The sequence below is a fragment of the Choloepus didactylus genome, chromosome 2 (genome assembly GCF_015220235.1).
Source record: "Choloepus didactylus isolate mChoDid1 chromosome 2, mChoDid1.pri, whole genome shotgun sequence".
NCBI lineage: Eukaryota > Metazoa > Chordata > Mammalia > Pilosa > Megalonychidae > Choloepus > Choloepus didactylus.
The window spans coordinates 223193015-223206242 of NC_051308.1; the positions used below are offsets into that span (position 1 = coordinate 223193015).

At 55.7% G+C, this 13228-nt stretch overlaps 2 protein-coding genes across 2 annotated transcripts in view; both read right to left on the bottom strand.

Moving 5' to 3' along the window:
- On the bottom strand, positions 1-8586 carry SFN (stratifin). The gene is made up of 2 exons (XM_037828052.1): positions 8545-8586; positions 1-751 (listed from the first exon to the last, which is right to left on the bottom strand). The coding sequence occupies exon 2, from the start codon at positions 745-747 to the stop codon at positions 1-3; it is 747 nt and encodes a 248-aa protein (XP_037683980.1). The 5' UTR covers positions 748-751; positions 8545-8586.
- Positions 6637-13228, bottom strand: part of ZDHHC18 (zinc finger DHHC-type palmitoyltransferase 18) — a 27291-nt gene continuing 20699 nt past the window's right edge. Inside the window, exons 4-8 of the mRNA XM_037828049.1 lie at positions 11913-12050; positions 11754-11802; positions 11073-11175; positions 9533-9645; positions 6637-8644 (exon numbers count right to left, since the gene is read on the bottom strand). Of these exons, the coding sequence (XP_037683977.1) occupies positions 8527-8644; positions 9533-9645; positions 11073-11175; positions 11754-11802; positions 11913-12050 (521 nt within the window). The 3' untranslated portion in view covers positions 6637-8526. The remainder of the gene's footprint in view (positions 8645-9532; positions 9646-11072; positions 11176-11753; positions 11803-11912; positions 12051-13228) is intronic.

Genomic DNA, 13228 nt, shown 5'->3' on the forward strand with positions numbered 1-13228 from the left:
TCAGCTCTGGGGTTCCTGTGGAGCCTCGACACCCTCTTCCCCAGTGTTGTCGGCCGTCCACAGCGTCAGGTTGTCTCGCAGCAGCTGCATGATGAGGGTGCTGTCTTTGTAGGAGTCCTCGCTGAGGGTGTGCAGGTCAGCCATGGCCTCGTCGAAGGTGGTCTTGGCCAGCGAGATGGCCTCCTCGGGGCTGTTGGCAATCTCGTAGTGGAAGACGGAAAAGTTCAGGGCCAGGCCCAGGCGGATGGGGTGGGTGGGCGGCATCTCCTTCTTGCTGATGTCCATGGCCTCCTGGTAGGCCGACCGGGCCGAGTCGATGATGCGCTTCTTGTCGTCCCCCGTGGCCACCTCAGCCAGATAGCGGTAGTAGTCGCCCTTCATCTTCAGGTAGAAGACCCGGCTCTCGGCGTCACCGGCCTCCTTGATGAGGTGGGTGTCCAGCAGGCCCAGCACGGTGTTGCAGACGCCCTGGAGCTCGGTCTCCACCTTCTCCCGGTACTCTCGCACCTCGGGCCCTTTCTCTTCCGAGCCCTCCTCGTTGCTTTTCTGCTCAATACTGGACAGAACCCTCCAGGCGGCCCTCTGGCCCCCCACCACGTTCTTGTAGGCTACAGAAAGCAGGTTGCGCTCTTCACAGGACAGCTCCTCGCCCTTTTCCACGGCACCCTTCATGAAGGCTGCCATGTCCTCATAGCGCTCGGACTGCTCTGCCAACTTGGCCTTCTGGATCAGACTGGCTCTTTCCATGGCTCTGGGGACAGACAGACGGGCGGCGGGCTGACTAGCTGCCTCGGGACCAATGCTGGGCTCGGCTCTGCGCCTCTCCTGCTCTCTGCCTGCCTTTTGGCCGGGTGGCCTGGCCCAGAGGAGGGTGGGGAGTGGTAGGGGGAGGGCCTAGGGCCTGGGACCTGCCTCCCGCTCTTCTCCCCACACCCTTTCCGGCTCTTCCTTAAAGGTAAAAGGGCTGGGACTTGGGGGTGAGTCATCAGGAGAGTCAGCAGGAGAAATGTGGGCGAGGGCCCCACCTGCATGGGCACTTTTGGGGCTCCTGGCTGCCCCCTCTTGATCAGGACTGCCAGTGCACGGGTGCTCCTGTTAGCCTCCTGGGCTTCTCATATCAGATCCTTCCAGGGGGTAAGGATGGCATCAGACACCTGGCTACTTCCACCCAGGCGGTGCCCATTTAGCCCAGTGCAGGAGGATGGGGTTCCTAATCCTGCCAGCTACATTTCCCCTCTTGGCTCAGGTGAGATAACTCATGTCTAGGCAGGACTATACCATTGCCCAAGGATTTCATATCCATGACCTAATTTAATTCCTACCAAACCTCTGTAGGGTGGGCAGTACTGTTCCCACTGTAGGGATGGGAACACTGAGACTCAGAGAGGGGTGACATCTGCTTCAGTTCACACAGCTAGTACATCTCTATGACTCTTCCTTCTGTACCCTACTTTCTTTGGTTCTCTCCCATCAAGGACTCTTCTGATCTGTGAGCTCCAGGCTGTCTTTAGACCTTGAAGGGGGTCCCAAGCCCCGGTCCCTCACTCCCCTCAGGGTCCTAGTCCCTTTGAGCTCCCAGACTGCAGAGGTGGCAGCTTTCAAGGTGCCACTTAATGAGGTGTTTAACAAGCGGCCACTGACGCTCCAGTCCAGTCTTTGTAATTAGTCACCCAGTAGGTTTGTCAGACACCTTCCCCATCACAGCACAATTTTCCCTTTCAAGTCAGTGGCCTGTTGCCACTTGTTTGAGGACTTACTCTCCGCCTCTGCACGCCAGGCCACCTGCCCGCTCCAAGCCACCTGCCGTCATGTATCAGCAGGGCTCACGGGGTGGGGGCCCAGCTCCTTGGCTGTCCCATTTTCCTGCCTGACTCAGCCCGCTCTTCTGTCAGAGGCTGGGAAGCAGGCTATGTGGGTACATGGCCCAGGTTGGTCCCCCAGGGGGGGACGCCAACAATGTGGGGAGAGAGACAGGACTGAGGAAATGGAGGTGGTTGGTGATACATACCATTTTGTTTTATGGGGCAGCAATGCCAGCCAAGTGCTCCTTCCCAGCCTGCCTCTCAGAAGTTTCCCTGTCCCTTCCCTTTGACCATTGCCCCACCTCTGACCCCTGGCAGAGGCCCCAGAGATGGAAACTTCTCCCTGGCCAACCTTCTGTCCCTGCTCACTGGATCCTGCCCTCCAGTCAGTTCTGCGTTTCACCTAAGGGTGTTGGCACTGAGCCTGTGAGGGTGGGTTCCTGCTTATCTGCCCCACCCCTAGCCAAAGCTCAAGTGGGAATTGGGAGGGACTGCCCTTGCTGGGATTCAGCCAGCCTAATCCTTGAGCTAGGACTGCTTTGCAGGGCTGGGCCTCCCCTGGTGCCTCTTGGTGTCTGAACCCCTACACTGCCCTCCTGGAGGGAGCCCAAAGATGAGATCTGCCTTTTTGCTACACGGAAGAGTAGGAACATGTCTAGGCTCATGTCCAGGCCTAGGTTTTCCAAGGAAGTAGAAGGGATTTAGGCTTGACATCCCACAGGCTTTGCTCAAATTGGAGCACTGACACGGAAAATGACAGAAATACACTAAAGTATCAACTTAAAGAGGGGGCTACTTTTAGCTAGTGAGACTCTGAGTGACTTATTTCCTTTTGATTTTCCTATTCTTTCCAAATTTTCAGTGGTGAATATGTATCATTTTGTATGAGAGACAGAACAGCCTAGTATCTTTGGAATTGGACTGACTGGGTTCACTTCTTACTTGCTGTTGCAGCCTTGATCAAGTTACTTAATCTCTGTGAGTCTCAGTTTCCCTAAATGTAAAATGGGACTTGTGAGGATTAAATGAGTTAATGGAAAGCACTTGAGAGTAGATGGTAACTATGGTAACTATTATTAGGTGAACAAACTAACCAACTTTATTATAAACTTATTCACACAAAGCACTGACATGGACCGGGGTTCTGTGAAATGAGGAAGGGCTGCAAAGCAGGCCTTGGTCAAAGACCAAATGTTGCTGAGCTGGCATCCACAGGGAAGAGAATGAGGCTGGGTCTGCCCACAGTCTCCCCTCTCCAGATGAATGAACGGTCAGATGTGCTCAGCCCTGCCTCCTCCCTCTCCTTCCAGGACATTCCTCTGGTCTAGGCAGGCCGTGGGCCCTAAAGGACTTTGCACTAGTCATTCAGTTGGGCTTTCCCAAGTCCTGGGGGGAAAGCTGGAGATGGCAGGGCACCAGGGAGCTTCTTCAGATTCCTTTGCCACCACGTAAGCCAGGGGGCCTAGTGGTGCTTCATGCCAAAGCTCTATGCCCTCAGCACAGCCTCAGAGCAAGGGAAAGGAGCCCACTTCACACCTGCCCCTCTCCTGCTGGAGCTCAGGGGTGAATCTAGGAGATGGGTTGCTAGAAACCTCTTGCCCGCTCTGGCCTGTTGATCCTGACTCAGTTCCTGTCTCAGGCACCTCCCTTTGCCTCCAGGCCTCTGTTTCCCAAGTCCAGAGCCCAGGCGGGCAGGAGGCAGCAGGCCCTGGCAGGGCACAGAGCTCCAGTCAGTCACCTGAGTCAGCAGGACAGAAGTTGGGGCTGCAGCTCAATGGTGCTTTCCCCATCCCATCTGCTAACCTCCCCACCCCTCCACACACTCTATCCTGCTAGCAGCTTCAAGGCCTCCGGTCCCATAGACAACCAATTCTGAGCTGAAGGGTTGTGACACAGCAACCACTTGCTATCTGCTTCCACCAAGAACCGAGAACAGGGCTCTGACTACAGCAGGGAAGACTCTGGTTAGATTCAGAAAGAACTCCCTAGGACATTTTTCAGTCTTGGAATGATCAAACTAAAAGGTGACAAGAGGCGGCTGTGGCACCTTCTTCCCCTGATGAGTTGTGAACACGAGTCTAGTTCTCCAGCTCTTCAAGAGCTCACTACAATAGCTGCCTTTGGGAGGGGATACATTTTAAGAGACTCAGCTGTTTTGTCTTTTTCTCCTCAAGGCACTGCTGTTCAGAGTAGCCCTCATCTCCTAAACCAATCTAGTCTAGGAGACAATGTGGAATTTGTAGAAAGAAAATGGTATGGAGTCAGGGTGTGGGACTGCATCCCAGCTCTGTTTATAAAGCCTTGGGCAAATCCCTTCCTGCCACTGGGCCTCAGTGTCCCCATCATTAGAGTTGAAGAGGCTGGCCCAGATCTTTTCTGAGCTTCCTTCCTGCTGACTCTGCCATTCTCCTAAGTTTGTTTCTCCCTCTGAGATGCCCACCCTCCTGGAGCAGCCCTCACCATTCCTTAGGTAGACAGACAGGGCAGAGATCAGGGCAGAGAACAGTGCAAACCCTGGACCTTGCTTTACCAGCAAGGTGACCGTGAGCAGGTCCTGTGACTTCCCTGAGCCTCAGTAAAACAGGGCTGGTGTCACCTTTGTCATAGGTTAAGGTGAGAAAACGGGCCCGACACTTGGCAAACCCTTGGTAAATGGTAGCTGTGATTATTTTCTAGCTCTTGCACACTGTGTGTGTGTCTCGATATGGGGCAGCAGCCGGGGAGAGGGTAGGTTCCATGAGATTGTTACCCTGGGCGGAGCTCAGTTCAAAAGTGTGACAGTCACAAACTGGGGTTAAACCCTCTGTCTCAGCCTGGGCTCGGGGATCTTTGGACCTGAGACCAGGAGTTCTGGAGGGGTAGGGTGATGAGGAAGCTGGCCACTCTCCCCTTGTCTCTTTTGGCTTCATCGTGTGTCTCTCTTTTTTTAAATCTCCAGAGCAGCTAGAACAAAGCTGGAAGTGAGGGTCAGCCAGATGTTTTCTTGCACACCCACCACAGGCCCCATCCCCAGACCCCAAAGTAAAGGTGGCAGCAGACAGTCGAGAGTATGGCAAGAAGAGGGGAATCTTTATTTTGGTTAAAAAAGGTACAGGACAGCAGACAAGCAGCCCCCAGTCCTGGGCTCAACTGATGTCCTAGGCCTGGCCCAGTTTCCTCTAATTCCTCTGAAAACACGGGGCAGTCCAGAGCTAGTTCAGTCCTTCAGTACCTGGAGAGAAGGGTACACACACCCTCCCTGCATCCTTACCTACTCCAGGTGGTGGGGATGGAGGGGGCTGTGGGAACACTGTCAAGCCAGTTGTGCTTAGAACAGTCACCAAACTTGTTTAGCAGCGTCATCAACCATCAACACTCCAGAGGCTCTGAAGAAACCTGCTCAGCTTGACTATGGCAATGGCTTCTTTTTTTTTTTTTCTTTTTGGAGGGGGGCATTAGGCAAGATTCCTAGTCTTGACACCTTACAAATCTGGGGAAGGGGAAGTGAGGGGAAGTGGGGAGGGAGAGTTTCAGCTTAGTATTATATTATTGTGCTGAATGCTGCATTATGGCTTTCTAAACTCTGGCCAGCACGGAGTGTGGGCTGGGGGCAAAGAGGTCAGCCCCTGCCCCCTAAAGGGGGGTGGGAGAGGAGAACACACATGTGGGGCAGGCTGGGGGGCAGACACTGTAGGCACAGATGGTGGCAGACAGGCCACAGGTTAGGCAGGTGGAGGTGCCGGGTGCCTGGCTCTCCCCAGGCCACCCCTGGAGAGGCAGAGAGTAGCAGTCCTCAGGAGGTCCTTAAGCCCCCGCACACACTGGAGATCCCCGGCAGGACAGCAAAGAAGGAGAAGAGAGAGCGTTAGAAGGGATGGGAGGAGCGAGGAAGCCTGCAGGGGCCCTGGTGGTGGGAGCAGGTGCTGCCACAGCATCCCCCTCTCCCCCAGAGAAAGGCCAGGGCCGGGGCAGCAGACAACAAAGCAGCAGAGAAAACGGGCAGGTGAGAGAAAGCACAGCGGGGACACAAGAGTGTTAGTGACCAATGGCCCCTGCACACCAGGATGCCACCGGAGCAGTCCTAAGCACCTCCGAGCAGGTTCGCCACCCTCTCCCCAACCTCACCCTTCACCTCCTGCTCCAGTTGGAGAGCTGCTCTGCGTGAAGCTACTTCCTCAGTTCAGAACAGGGCTGGGCTCTTAGCCTGACCCGGTACCCTGGATCCTTCTGCTTAGGGGGGAGAGGCCAGCATACACACCACACCACACACCAGACAGATGAATGAGCTCCATGGGGCTGGTGAGGCATGCGATGGGGATGAGATGGTGTGTGAGGGGCACGGGCAGTGCTGGCCAACAGGGGAGATATGGTCTTACCAACTAACCCTCTGCAAAGAGGCCTGTTAGATCCCCTCAGGCTGTGCAGGAGATGGCAAAATCCTGACAGGTGTCCTCCTGGGGGAGATACCAGAGAGGTGGCCAGTGTTATGAATTGTCTGCCTGGGCCCTGCTGCCCAGGTGGGGTGGGGGGGTGGCCAGGGATGCGCAGACTCTCAAACCAGAATCTACCATCTTATACAAAGTTTCTTAGCTGGACAGTCACTGGGGATCAGGGTGGAAAGCAGTGGGGAAAAAGTACCTGGGGGTCTCCAAGCCCCCAAGGCAGGGGAAAGTGGAGGGGACGAAGAGGGGACGGGATGGCCTCTTCTCACATGCCCATGGGGGCACAGCTGCAGCCCTCTCTGGGCGAGGAGAACTGTGGCCAGGAAAGACCCAAGTTTGACTGGAAGCAAAGAGGGCTGCCAGCTGGGGCCTCAGTAGAGGAAAAGCAAACAAAAACCAAACCAAAGCAAATCAACTCTTAAAAAACAAAAGTTTTATTACAGGCAGGAACAAAGAATACTGGCTTAAATAAAAGGCAAGTGGGGGCCCTCTCCTCTGGCCAACTTCCTCCCCACTTCCGGGGCCACTGTAGAAGGCCCAGGCCCTGAGGCTGGGGCAAAGCTGTTTCTCCCAGAGGGATCCCTCTGTGGCTGCCATGTCCCAGCTCTGTCTGATCCACAAGCCTCCGGACCAAGGAAGGGCAAGATCCAGGGGCCTCCTATGTCATTTTCCAAGGGCTTTACCCACTTGAAGGGCCAAGGAGGGGGACACAGGAATGATTTCTATCTGTTTTGATAAACAACTGCAGAGAAGGGACATCCAGCCCTTCTGAGATTCTGGCCCAGGTTTAGGCCAACTTTCACTCTCCTCTTGGCCCACCTCACTCCTTTCTTCCTTTTCTCTGGATGGAGGCCCCCAGTCAGCAGAGACACCCCGTCCTCTAGCCCCTGGCACTGGGTCCCATCCTCAGAGCTGGGAGGAGGGGTTGTGGTTTGTGGGATGGCAGCCGCTCCCCAAGCAGCCACTGCCCCACCCTCCACGCCCTGCCTCGGCCTGTCTGGGCAGGTTCCAGCTGGAAGCCTAACCTGGGGGGTGGGTGGTGGCGGTGGGGAGGTGGGGGGGTGGCAGAGTCCCCCCGCCCCTGGTTGTCTGAAGTCCATGGAGAAAGGAGAGATAGGAGGATGGGGGCTGAGCCCAGGGGTCCTTTGTGACCAACGTCCATCTTTTTCCAGTCCCTGTGGCTCAAACTGTGCCTGTTGCCGGCTGATACCCAAGGGGCCTGGTGGAGCAGGGGGCAACCCAGGGGATGTGGGGAAGTGGGAGCCAGCCACATCTGTGCACGGCACAGACACACACACACTTGTTCACTCACAATCAGAAGGTATCTTGTAATAAACTTATTAAAACCAACGTGAATTCTGCTACCCACTACCTGGCACTATACAGATAGCAATGTGGCTGACTTTGGTTTTTTCTTCGTCTTCTTCCTTCTATCTAAAAAAAATGCTATGTAGAAAAGAGGCCTATAAAATTGTGCAAAATACCTAGCATTAATAAACCCGTTTCAAGTATGGCCAGTCTGAGTATAACCCACCTGTCCCCAGACCTGACTGGAGAGAGGTGGGGAGCCAAGCTGGGATACCTCAGAGAGCCCCCCACGGGCAGGGAGAAGGCAAGGAAGCACACCCACTTCCTAGAGTGCGGTCAGGAATCTGGAAGGAGCTGAGGGTTTGGGGGCCTTGCTGACTGGTTTGGCTTCCTCTGACACAGGCTGCCCCCACCAACTCAGCCCTCTCTACCTGAAACCCCAGCTCTATCCTACTGGCTATCTCAATACAAACACACACACACACACACACACACACACACAAAAAGAACAATTATCTTCACCAAAAGAATGACAGAGCCCACAAACCAAAGCAGCCCACAGAGGCTTATTCCCCCACAACCTGTTGTCCAGAGCTGACTGATCAGTCCTGCACTTCACCCCAAACCCCCTGGCTCAGCAAGTCCCCAGCAGCTTCCCCACCTGGAAGGGCTCACGCTCAGTTCACACCCTCACTCGCACAGGGCTCACCCTGGCACAGGCGGAGATTCGGCATGGCCCTGTGTTGGTCTCCAGAGGCTCTGGCCTCTCCTGTCACCCCAGGGCTGTGGGGACCCGGGTTTGGGGAGCAGAGGGTACAGCCATGGAACAGTTTGGGGAAAGCCACGCAGGGGTGGGAAATAAATATGAAATGACTTGACTCTTTGGCGGCTCTGCTTCCCTCGGATGGAACGGGGAGGGTCCTGGCAGGTGTGGAGGGCAGCAGGTGAGTGTGGAGGGGCAGACAGGCCAACAGGCGGCAAGTACCGAGCCCGGATCAGGGGTGGCCTCCTACCATGCTGGCGTCGGGCTTGGCTCCGCAGGCTGGCTCGTCGCTTCTGACCGGCGAGGGCAACACGGTGTCGGGCTGCACGAATCCCCTCCGGTCAATCAGGCTTCCAAAACACAACGAGGGGACACGTGAGGGCTCTGCCCAACACCAGAGCAGCTACGGGAGCAGCCGTAAGGTGGAAGGCAGAGTCCACCTCCCACCCAAGGAAAGCCCCGGCTCCAGAGAGGCTGAGTGAAAGGAGAACTGCTTTCAATTTGGGGGCTCAAGTCCCTTCCCTTTGGGAAGCCCCTTCCCTCTCTGATCTCTGGTCACCTGGCTTTTGGCCACAGAATTTATTTCCTGTTAATTTATCTTGGCCCACCTATCTGGCTGGCTGCTAAGAAACCAGACTGCAAACAGGACTGCAGGTGAGGGGGAAGCAAGGATGAAAGGACATTTGGGGACGGTGAGATTTCCACTGTGTCCCTGCCCCGGGAGTGGGTGGCAGGAGGGTAGTAGGTGGGGGCCCTGCCGAGCAGTCCCCAGCGGCTCCCGTTCTGGCTCTCCTGCGCCCCCTGGTGTTGGGGAGGTGAGGCTGCGTCCCGGCAGGCCTGAGCCACCGGGCTTCTCCGCGGTCAGAAAGGCGGAGACCCCTACCCAGTCCCGGCCATCAGCTCCAGCAGGGCAGAGTGGCTCTAGCCAGGCCGGAACGTTAATTGTGGTTATCCCTGGAGGTAGGATTATGTGTAATCTCTAGTACTCCTCTTTTGCATATTTTGTATTTACTTTTTTTCTACAAGGAACACATGACTAAAAATTACAACTTGCCACGGAATTCCGTTACGTGACAGATGTCCTGAGTGCATTCAGCAGGGGATCATCAACAGAGGGTGTCTGCGGTGCAGGGAGAGGTCTGCTGATTCCCAGAACCTCTCTGAGGTGTGGACTCCCAGCACCAGGCCCCCCAGCCAGGCCAGGCTCTGGGGCCTCTCTCCCACACCTCCTCGCTTACCTGGGAGGTAGGGGGCCACAGAGCACGGCACAGCAATTGGCGATAACACTTTTATGGCTGTAGGGGTTGACGGAGGCCTCGCCGCCCCTCTTGCCGGACCACGAGCCTTTGATCTGCAAGAAGGAGGAGGCTTAGTCAGGCACCTACCTTCTTTTCGCTTTTCTAAGAGGGAGGTCTAGAGGCTGGGAAAAACTGGTGAGTTCTGAAGCCAATTCTGGTTTGGCTATTAGAGGGGACCTGCTTTTAACCCAGCTGAGGATGTGGGGGGCTGCAGGATGCAGAAGGTCACCCAGCAGACTAGGAGGCCCCCAACCAGGACAGAAGAGAGAGCAGAGCCAAAGAGAAGCCTCCAGAGAACACTTTTGGGTGAATTCTCCCTTCCTCCAGCCAGCCACGTAAGAGGGAGGGTAGGACAAGGGCACAGGGCTCAGGCTGACCTGGCTGGGAACCCTGGTCCTGCCACTGGCTAGCTGTCTGATCCTGGAGGGAGCACTGATTCTGAGGCTAAAGTCTCATTTGAAAAACTGGGAAAATACCAACTCTCTGATGGAACTATTGAGGAGGTAAATCAGATCTTGCCCATCCCTAGCCCTGGGAAGGCACTGAGAAGCTCTGCAATGCAGAATACCTGCTTGACTTGAACCCGGAGCTTTCCAAACTTATTTGGCCACAACACCCCTTTTTGCTTAACCCCTAATAACATTCTGCAGAACCAGCACCCAGGAAACCACTCTGGCTGATGTCATTTCTGATCTGTACCAGTCATTTGGCACATGACACATGGTCATGTGTGTTCAGTTTTGTTTCCCAGAAGGAGAGGCTGAGGTCAAGGAATGGATTTTCCACTGAAGGCTGAGTCTCTGATCAGATGGCAGCCCCTGAAATAGATGCTCTCATTTGCTCTTTTGTGGTTTGGGAGGTTGGGAAGGGGAGCTCAGGTCTGGCAGTGAGTGTTCAAACAATACTTGTTGGACTTCTGCATGGCAGCAGTTAGGGAGGGTCAAGGGAGCCCCAGTGTTCCATCCTGGCTGGTGCCCTCTCAATATAGATGCCTCAGGGGGCCCCAGGAACACTCCGAGAACAGTCACGTTTCTGCTGGCTACAAGTGCAACGTGGTGAAACACAGACTTCTCTGTCATGACTTCTGGGCACCAACCCTGGCTCAGCTCCTTCCCAGCTGCATAATGTTGGGCAAGTCACTCAGCCATCAAATGGAGAAAAACCTCAGGGTTGGCAAAAACATCCAAAGAGGTGATGGGAACTGAAGGAACTCTGTAGACAGTAAGGTGCTGGTCAATCACAATGACTGTGTGAGTCCGATTTCTTATGGGGTTGTGGAGAAAAGCAATTTGGGGGCCTTGCGAGTCTGCTGTTGAGGGGCCCAGGCTCTCAGGGGGCCTCAGAAACCCACATTAAGTCTCCAGGGCCAAGCTGTGAGCACTGGCTGCCTTATGCCTCTGTCCACATTTCCCCAGCGGTGCCCGAGGCAGGGCTGCACCGAGGCTGCAGGCTCCCTCAGCCCTGTTCCAGCCTTACTCACGTCTTCGTTAGTTGTCAGGTTGGAGGCGACGAGGTAAGTGTGAAACCCTGAGAGGCCCAGGATGGACCAGATGGAGAAGAAGCAGATCACCAACTCCAGCACGGTGAGGGGGGGCAGTCAAGGACCCACAAGGGGAACAGAGCTGGGGGTGTAGGGCAGGGAGCCTCCCCTGGGCCTGGGAGTACGCCACACTCAGCCTTTCTCACCCCTCCTTCTGTGGAGCTATTTCCCCAGAAAGGAAATCAGTTTTGTAGCCAAGCCGTTCCTGTCACCCAGTCATCACTTCTCAGCAGGAGCAGCCTCTGGGCCTCAGGAGGGAGTAGGAGCCACTCTAAGAACACAATGAGACCAGGGTGATAGGTGGCCTAGAGAAGTGAGGATTCCAAATGCACAGAGTCGTGGGCATGACGTGGTCTGGGGGCTCGGTGCCTTAAGGGACAAGCTCTTTCAGACCCCTGAAGATAGGGATTGTGCCTCCTGAGAGTTCTTTACAGTTCCACAATTCCTCATTTAGGGCCAGCTCCAGCCTGGGTGTGAACAGAAGCAGCTGGCATATTGGGTTCTAGAGGATGAACATGTGCTCTACACCCTCCCCCTCTGTTTATGGGATGAGGTGTGGGGTCCTGCTCCAGTGGAGGGGCTGCATGACCCTCCAGGTGTCCACTAGCCAATAAAGGATATCTCGCTGGTGTCTCCTTCAGAGTGGAGAGGAAGGTGCTTCCCTGAGAGCCTGTGGGGGAAGAAGCAGGGGAGGGCACAGCTCAGAGGGCAGTGGCCACAGCCCCCTGCCTGGCTGAGCTTGCCAGCTGGCCCCTCCCCTGCACCTTCCCCCCAACTCACGCAGCGTCAGGTGGGTGACCACGCAGGCGAAGATGAAGGCCGTGAGGAATGAGAGGGAGAGAATAAAAGCATAGAAGAAGCGGTAGTTTCGTCTCCCCACACAGTTGCCCACCCAGGGGCAATGATGGTCAAACCGTTCTGAAAAAGAGCAAGGGAAGAGGGTTAGTGCCTGCCTGGCCCACATCCAGCATGGGTGCTAAGAGGCCTCACCCTGCGGCCAGGGCCTTCCCACCCCATTGGCTCTCTCCTACCGGCTGGCTCTCAGTCTCTTGGACATGCCCTGCTTCTGGTCACGTGCACAGCGGCCACCAGCCCAGGCACTCTCCACTTGCATTGTTACCTGGTTAACAATATTTCCTCCCACCTCTCTCAATCCCTTAAGAAAGTCTTCTCTGAACCCCAATTTAGGTGTGTGTGGGGGGTCCCCTGTTATCCCCTCCTGTAGCCCCTGGCCAGTCTCTTCTGTGGCACTTGGCCCATGTGTCCTTAGACTTATTTTTAACTACCAGATAGACCAGTTAGTTACCCCTGCTTGATTATAAGCTCCATGAGGGGGGACCTGTGTTGGCCTCCCCCTGTGCTGAACCCCCAGGGCCCAGTGAAGTGCCCAGTAAGAGAAGGCCCTCAAAAAGTACATGCTGCCTGTCCTGCTACCCAGGCCACATGCTGACAATGGCTCCTGTCCGTTGCCCCGTAACTGAGGCCCGGGGAAGGGCTGGACCGCTACGCAACCCACGGAGAAGCGGCACCCCTGGGCTAGGTCAGAGGGCTGAGCTCATGCTGGCACTGTCCCCAGGGGTGGGGAAAGTCCCCTGTGGGAATGTGGGTCACCAGCCACTGAAGGCCTCATTCCAGGGCCAGCGCCTTTCGCAGAGGGTGGGTGGGGCGGGTTCTCGGGGATGAATGACTCCTCCTGAGTCACTCACTCCACTGCCTGTCGTCATGGGGTGTTCCCCGCAGTTCTCTTGCTCAGGGAGTGCTGAGCTAGCGTGATGAGCTCAGCGCCCTGAGAACTGTGCAGTCACCACGGCTCATCTCGCCTGGGTCCTCCCGCACAGTGCTTCCCTTACAATGCCCTCCCAGGGGCCCACCTTCGTTCCCCATCAGAGCCAGGTGGGCCCTGGAGAGCAGAGAGAGGGGAGGAAATAGCCTCCGATTTCCCGGCAACCCCTGCAGTTGTCAGTCAGGAACCTAAATCCCAATTTTGGTTACACACTCCATACCATATCAGCTTAGACCCCTCCATACCCAGATTCTCGTTCCTCCCAAATGCTCAAATCAGACCAAAGTCCTTTAATGTAGCTGGCCCTGGGCCA

What these genes read in the sequence shown, in the direction of transcription:
- SFN (XM_037828052.1), bottom strand. Translation starts at nt 747, where the DNA reads ATGGAAAGAGCCAGTCTGATCCAGAAGGCCAAGTTGGCAGAGCAGTCC.